The sequence below is a fragment of the Malaya genurostris genome, chromosome 3, assembly GCF_030247185.1.
Source record: "Malaya genurostris strain Urasoe2022 chromosome 3, Malgen_1.1, whole genome shotgun sequence".
Classification (NCBI taxonomy): domain Eukaryota; kingdom Metazoa; phylum Arthropoda; class Insecta; order Diptera; family Culicidae; genus Malaya; species Malaya genurostris.
The window spans coordinates 293,557,660-293,566,242 of record NC_080572.1 but is presented as its reverse complement, the minus strand read 5'-3'; the positions used below and the strand labels follow the sequence as shown (position 1 = coordinate 293,566,242).

Here is an 8,583-nt window from a genome sequence, read left to right as displayed (position 1 = left end):
AGAGCTGAGATGAATGGGAGTACCGTTACCCTATATAGAAAAGTTCTACGTCTGCTGTGAGTGTTCTCCATAGAATGGAGGAGACTGGAGGTGACAATGTTATTCTAAATAACCCACAGTCAACCACGCATAAATAGTCACAATGTCATACATGTTTACTACATCTATTTTCTTCTCCACAAACCAGATGCATAAACTTGACTGCGTGGTCATAAAAAAAACTAACTTTTCCTCCCACCTTCAAAATACTATAAACAGTTGCATACAGCGCGAGTTGTTTGCCCAGCAATCCCCTACGTACGGTTGGAAAACAGCTATACGAATATGAATCTGCCGCCTATTCTTGCGGCCACGCTTTGGAGCAGCTACTCGGACTCACGATCATCACTGATCGTTTAAATAAACATATTCCTACATACGATCGCACCCTCACATAACCAGCCCCTATGCCAACGACGTGTCATCCGGAAAAGTTGGGCCTCCTCCCAGCGTGTCCCATTTTTTTTTTCTTTTTCGAAACCCGAATGCACTGAAGAGTCCCACATGAAAATCCGAAATCTACAGCGGTTTTCATCGAACTTGTTCTCCTTCAACACCAACACCAAGCTGCATGCTGATGGCACCAACACAATCACTAAACATCAAGAGCAAACCGGAATAACGATTCATAATAAGAGAAGGCAGTGGCACATCGAGAAAAATTATCATGATCATCATCAAACATCGCCGGTCGGTTTCGGTGAAAAGTTGGAAAATCCCCTCGGTTTGCGTTTGTATTTAGCATTCAAGAATCAGTTGCGACAGCAACTCGAAAGCGACAGTATAGTGCGTTATAGTGGTTACTAGTATTGGACGGACCTGTAGTGCACGGTAGCGTTCCGATCCACGGTCAGTCAGTGCTACTAGGTCGTGTTGCCAACAACCGCTAGGACCTCAACAAACAGAGATACTATAGGGAAAACAGTATAATAGAAAAAGAAAAACAGTGCGAAGAAACGCGTGAGTCGTTTCGTTTCAGTGGTGAAGAAACTAGTTGCATTTAATTGCTAGTGATTTTTTTTGTCAGTGTATAAACCGTTAAATTTCAAACAACCGAAAAAACAATGGTTAGTATTTGATGTTTCAATGAGGCACTAGTTGAATTATGAAGGAAACGCATGGTGATTTGTCTCAAACAGAGAGTAGTATTTTTAATAAAACCAAAATTTTCTGTACTTTTCTGAATTAAATTCAAAAAAGTTATTCCTAATTTCAAAATGTAAACATTTTTTTACTAGTCAGGTGACTTTTTGAGTTGAATAATGGTTTCATGTTACCCATTAATACCTTTATTGAAATAAAAATTAAAGCAAATAAAATTTGAAATGATGATCAACAAATATCTTATGCGCTGTAATAACAATGATAATTTTATTTATTGAATTGTTGCAAGCGGGTTTTAACATTTTTTGTTCTTGAAATTCATCAATGCATTTATAAGAATCTACTAGTTTTTCTTTGCTTTGCCGGTTAAAAACCTTTAAAAGTTTCTCAGAAAATTATCGATTCAATTTTTAGATTTCCAAGGTATTTGTTAAAAAAATAACCTTACTAAACCGATAGTTTAGTAATGAATTTATCAGATTTGTCCTTCTAATATTTCTGAACGTCTTACAATTAGGATTGTAAGCGTCGGAAGCGGCGACCTATTGGATACTAACTTGTAAACGCCTCGTTTACCGGGTGCGTCCTAATTTACTAGGGGTCCGTCTCTTTTAATATATGATTATTGGCGATATGATTCTTTCGGCGAAAGGCAGCCTAGGACGGAACGGTTTTTGGCCGAACCTGATCCCATTTTTCTGCTAACTTGTCTGATGCCATATAAAAAATCTTGATCAAATAGGATATGATTGATTTATGAGTTTTAGAGTGTAGGATTTTGAATAGGAAACACTATAGTTTTTACTAGTCTGTTCTTTTACGGATCACATCACAGTAACCATCGAAGAAACTCTGGTACACTGATAAAAATTTGCACGATCGATTCATATGTAAACAGTATTTTAATTTAATATGCTTTTTCATTTCAATACATAACCAAAGCGGTTTGTTTTAGTATTTCATCTGTAAAGTCACTAAGATGCGAGATTAGATTATTTTCCACGTAGCTTTGATGTGTTTTTCCTTTGAATGTGATGTGTTTTGCTATTGAATCACACTTCATTTTCTAGTGAAAATCAGTACAACAAAAATGTATGCGCAAAACACTTGATTCGGTCAACTATGTTTCAATTGAAATCTATATGGAAAACAATGTGATATTCGTATGAAATTCATTTAGAATCTAGAGGTAACGATATATCTTTTTGTATGTGCATTTCAGATAAATGTATTTCCACTAAATATCAACAGTTTCTACACTCATTTTATGAGTTAGAAGTATGTTTTCATGAATTTCATGTATTCTACAAGCAGTGATAGTTCAAATGCTTTGCACATGATGCTAGCGTGCAAATTAACATTACACTATGAGCACACTCCAGAGCAGTGGTTCTCATTTTCAAAAAAATTTAAAATCCTATGTCAATCGATTTAGTATTTTTGCATTTAACTTGAGGTGTGTTTCATCTCATCCACAATATTTCAGATGGCAGAACGATTTCCCCGGATTGATAAAGGTTGCGAATTAATAACTGTTTCTTAAATCCTATTTTGTCTGTATCCTTTTTCAATATCTTCACTTTATCAGTCATATTTTTAGTTTGTCTTTGCGTAGGGTATAGAAGAAGAGTTCTACCTAGGGTGTGTTTTCTTGTGACATATGTTAACAAAACTGACTGTTTAGTACAACCAATTAGTTTTCGCAACCAATTTCACCTTTATTAGTCATCCGAAAAAAAAACATTTAACCGTCGGTTGTTTTTTTTTCAATTTGTAAATTACGACACTTGCAATTTCATTGCGCAAACATTCAATAACGTTGGAATTATAATTATATATGAAAATTTTTCACTAACAATTATCTCCATTTATCATTTGAAAAAGCTTACCGCACTTCCAAACATAACACATAGGGCGAAAAGTCCCGGGCTTAACAAAGAGAACACATTTTTTTTGTTCAAAAGACTTTATTCATCAACGTAACCTGAATCAAGAGCAACGCAATCATTCCAGCGCCGTTTTGATTGACTCGTGACACGGTGCGTTGTCTTGATGAAATAATATTTTTTCTTCGCCATTTACGGTCTTTCTTTGCAATTCAAGTCATCAAATGCTCCAATAACGCTATATATTATATTAATGTTAATGTTAATGGTATTGCCTCTCTCAAGATAGTCGATAAATATTACACCACACACATCTCAAAACACCAAGGCCATAACCTTTCCATCCGTTTGTAGCGCTTTGGACGAGGTTCATCAGTTGCTGTTCATTCAGATGACGATCGTTTTGATTCCGGAGTGAAGTGATGAATCCATATTTCATCCATTGTCACATATCGACGCAAAAATTCCGGTTTGTTACGTTTTAAACATAGCCAAACACTGCTCAGAATCATCAACACGTTCTCGTTTTTGGTCAACAGTGAGCAAACGCTGCACCAACTTTGAACAGAGCTTTCTCATAGTCAAATGCTCATGCAATATAAAGCCAACACGTTCTTCTGATATCTTTACGATATCAACTAACTCACGCAACTTCACTTTTTGACGTTTTCTACTGTTACCGCCTCATTTAGACATTGGCGTTCTGCATCATCTATGTCTCTACAATCACAACAACAACGTTTGAAGTCAGCAAACCAACGTTTTTTTGTTTCTAATGAAACGGAGTCTCCATAACATCTTTCAAACCATCTCTTTGCTTGAACGGTATTTTTTGCCATCAAGAAGCAGTGTAAAATAAAAACAATAAATAGGTTTTGATCCATTGTTCTGAAAACAACAAAAGTAGCGTCATTCTTAGCACAATAACTCACAAACTAATGAATAAAATATCATGACATATTTAACAAGCTGACTTTTAAAGGTTAGTATTAACAGGAAAAAGGTTGATTGCAATGAAACTAACGCCATTTACGTGTTAGGCCCGGGACTTTTCAGCCCATGTGTAAAGACACAAGCTTTAGTGTAAACGATGAGCCTGATTATAAATTTTGATGATAATTGGTTCAAAAATCGCTGAAAAAAATCGCTAGTTCTCTAGTTCAACCAAAACTACATTGATTCTTTATTCGACAGGATATGAGGATGGAATCATGGAAATATTTTGTCATCAATGTTTTATTGGCCAAAATATAACTTGGCAATGAGATGCTAAAACCAATCATTTTGAAAATCTCACTTAAGTATAAACATAAATTCTTGACTTTCCTACCATCTCAATCAGCTTGTCTTGTAATTGTTAGTTTGGCTTGTTCAAATTTGTAAATGGATCAAAACAGGGATAAAAAATTATACAATTTAGTAAAATCTCGAGAATCGTTCGGAAGAATGTTCAAATGTCGTTAAATGTGTAAACTTCCGGTATCTCATATTGCGTTTAAACTTCAAACGGTTTACATGCGAAGCTCAAAAGCCTTACATGCTTAAATTGAAATCAGACTACGAATTTGTTCGACCTCAATAAACATTGTGCCTACTGTTTGATTTTGATATTTGTTTCTCGGTTATGAAACGACATCGAAGCAAGAGTAGCGACCCGTCAAAATTTTGCTTATGCATCACGAAAATCCACACTACTCGCATCACGAAAATCCATACTACGTGCAAATTAACTGTTACTAATGTAATAAAAGTTTTCAGAGATCTTTTGTCGACAGCCAGTAAGCTCAGATCGGAAAAAAATTGAATGTCGGATGTTGCAAAAATGTTGAAAACTGTTACAAATGGAACCTCAACACATCAATCCAAGCAATATCGTCTATAACCGTATATCGCTGAAAATCTAGCAAAACTGTTGACTTACGAGAATGTGTTGTCTCTGAATAATGCGTAGTTCACGCAAACATGTGATGTGATGTGATGTGAAGTGAAGCCACCATCAGTTCAAGGACTTGCCAGTGGATGCGGGTAGACTTACAGTAGCCCCGATATGACTCATCCATTCACCTTCTTACTATAGCTGTTACCGAAAAGCGAACAAAAAGGGTTGGGCGGATATGTAAGTAGAGTTACTTACTCGTATTCCGCGGGAATAAAAGATGCTCTTCCAACCATAATATCCAGTGCATGGATGAAGCATATCGCTATACTTGCTTGAACCCGCCTGATGGTTTGTTTGAGAAGGGCGCGTCAGACTCATGTCAAACCTTCAGAAGGAAACAAGTTTCCTTCAAGTGACTTGGGCTGGCTATCCACAATCCCTCGTCCAGTCATCAATTCGTCCGATGCCCTGATGCTCCCTACCCTTTACGCCCCCGTGCAAAATGTTTTATATTGAAAAATACAATGAAACATAGTGTAATGAAATTAATATAACATGAAAAGATATAATAGATTACAAAATTATACAATATAACATAATATAATATAATATATTTTAATTTAATATAATATAATACAATGTCATAAAATATAATATAATATATCATAAAACAATATATAAAATAACATTTAGTGTAGAGTGTCAGTTATGCTCTTCTATCTTCGCAATACTGCAGGAAGTAGAATGTTTCTCTTCTAATAACAATAATAATATTCACATCTATAAAAATAATATATGTTATTATTATTGATGACAAATTAATAATAATAACAATAAATATAATAATGAAAATAATAATAAAAAACAAAAAAAAAACAAATCTAATATATTACAATGCAATATATAATAAATAATATAATGAATAAAATGATATGTTGCGATATGCTATGATATTATATTACTTGAATCTATATGTCATTTCTCACCCTTTCATTCTACCATCAACGCATTCCCTCGACCAATTGTCACCACAGACACACATGTAGGCATGAAACAGGAACCAGTGAGGACCAATCTCAGCTTGTGACGACCTTGATAGTTAGTTAAAAGATTACTTAAAAAATGATAACTTATAAGGAAAACAAATTTATATTTTGCGCAGAGGTACGTAGTACTACTCATAATATTCTAAACCCTATAATATAATATAATATAATATAATATAATATAATATAATATAATATAAAATAATATAATATAATATAATATAATATAATATAATATAATATAATATAATATAATATAATATAATATAATATAATATAATATAATATAATATAATATAATATAATATAATATAATATAATATAATATAATATAATATAATGCAATATAATATGCTATAATGCAATGCAGTATAATACCATACTAACATAAAATAGTGTAAGACGATAATATATGAAACAATATGCTATGATATAATATAACAGTTAATATCGCAGTGTAAGTTGCGCTCTTCTAATAATAAAAATAATACTAATAATACATGATGTAACAAACGACAGAACTATATGTTATAACATACTATGATGAACATTGCACTTTAGGATGGGCTTCAACCTACAAGCCATTTCGCACCCTCTCATTCTGCTACTAACGCAGAAGGCGATAGCACCCAGTCGACGCCGTTCTATTGACCAAATGTCATCATAGACGCTCGGGGAGGCATGAGATAGGGACTTGTGAGGACTTAGTTATCTCACCATTTGACGACCTAATGCGTAGTTCACGCAAACAGCTTATAAAGTTTGATGGTGATGGTATCTACATCCAGACTTTCAGTTTTCAAACAGCATCCTGAACATGAATATTCTACGGTTACTAGAAGAGAGATTTCCCAACACAAATAAAAAAAGATGTTTACATAGCAATAGTAGTTAAAATATCAAAATTTTCTAACATGTATCAAAAAGAAAAATAATTTAGATACGATGTATTGATCGGGGAAGCCCACTATTTGGAACTCATTGCTCAACTTTTGAGTTTACTGCCCACTGGAATTGAGCTAGCTCCCACTAATGGGCTGTAGGGACTACTTTGGGATTCACAGCTCTAGACAGCCACAAACAATTGAGCAGGTTTCATTTTTCGAATAGTCTTTTATTGGAATACACGTATGTCGCTTGAACCCAAAATTCACCAAATTTCAACTTCAGCTACAGTGAAGTTAGCACTTGGGGTCGACGAACGAAAACATTAGACACAAAAACGGTAAAGAAAAAATAACCCTTCAATGCTTTCGATCATTTCCTCCACGTAGGGACAGTAATATTAAAAGTCAATAAAATATTGAATCAAAACAGAAAACAGGGAGAGAAATTTCAGGGTTATGTCGTTTTCACCGTTCCTACTCTATGACCTAACAGGTAAACCTAACTGCATTTGTCATTTGTCGTACAGAAAATATGTATGTATTTAGCGATAACTTTCATATCAGGACAATAAAACTGCACTTGACGTCTTCAAGGCGAACAGACTCTTGACCAAATTGAAAAAAAAAACTTCTCCATTTCGTCAAAAAATCATTCAAAATGTGTCGTTTCTGTTTTTAACGCGGAACGTTAAAAATAAGAAGTAATAGCACCGACTATACTCGCACCAATTTCGTTATAATCAAGGCACCCTTTTCTGCCCTAGACCGGTGTAGTTTTTTCCAGTCGCAGTCACAGTTTTTTTCCAACAGCTTAAATCTAATACCGTTTTCGTTTTTGACCCTAGACGCGGGCTACTCTGACTCCGAGTAAAACGAACACGTGGTACGCGCCCTAAACAACAACTCATGAAAAAAGATAAAATAAACAAACTCGGCTGGATGCGTGGTGCGACCCGAAAAAATTTTCAGAGCGAAACTACGCGATTGGAGTCCGCTCTAGAGCGACCTCAGGTTGCTAAAACAAACATATTAAACGTTGTTTGGGCGACTCTGGGTCAGCTTTCGAGCTGCTCTGATCAATAAACGAAAACGGTATAAGTAAGCCATTTTCAGTTCGAAGCAATATTTTAAATAACCATGCGGTTCCATCATCACAACTAGCTGTCATCAGCATGGCTGTAAAATGATTAGATGCTAATAAAATCATTTTTTCTGTCATCTGTCATTGCAGGATGATCTTCCTCCAGAGCAAGTAGCAAGTGAGTATAGGATTTTTTCATTCAGACAGTGAGTGTATTATAAATTTGAGTCGTAAAATATAACACGTCGCTCGAACAACATCTGTTGTTTGGTCTAATTTTACCCTTATACTTGACACAAATTTTCCGTTTTTTCCCTGGACGCAAGAAGGTAAACACATCGACGAATACGGACAGGAGTCCGTGTGGCATTATCTATTTTTCTCAGAATCTCTCCACTGAAACTAAAAATATCTACCGTTGCACCAGATTCAAGTTCACAAACGATCGCCATGCCTGTCAATAGCCCATGGCACTCAGCGGCACTCCACAAATCATTCTTTGCGACGAAAACGAAAAAACAAATCCAACCGTGCGGAAAGTGTTTACATCCGGTTGCGTCACCTGTTTTGTCAGACGGATCAGTTCTTTCCTTCTTCTTGCTTGCCAGTTTGATCGCCGTAGATCGTCTCCCCAGACGTCGACGGTACAAAGTCCACTAAA

The 8,583-nt window shown here is 35.1% G+C and overlaps 1 protein-coding gene across 1 annotated transcript in view; it reads left to right on the top strand.

Annotated features, from left to right (window-relative positions):
* Window positions 1-724: 724 nt before the first annotated feature.
* LOC131435214 (troponin C) overlaps window positions 725-8,583 on the top strand; it is a 34,031-nt gene continuing 26,172 nt past the window's right edge. The window contains exons 1-2 of the mRNA XM_058602876.1: window positions 725-1,106; window positions 8,073-8,100. Of these exons, the coding sequence (XP_058458859.1) occupies window positions 1,104-1,106; window positions 8,073-8,100 (31 nt within the window). The 5' untranslated portion in view covers window positions 725-1,103. The remainder of the gene's footprint in view (window positions 1,107-8,072; window positions 8,101-8,583) is intronic.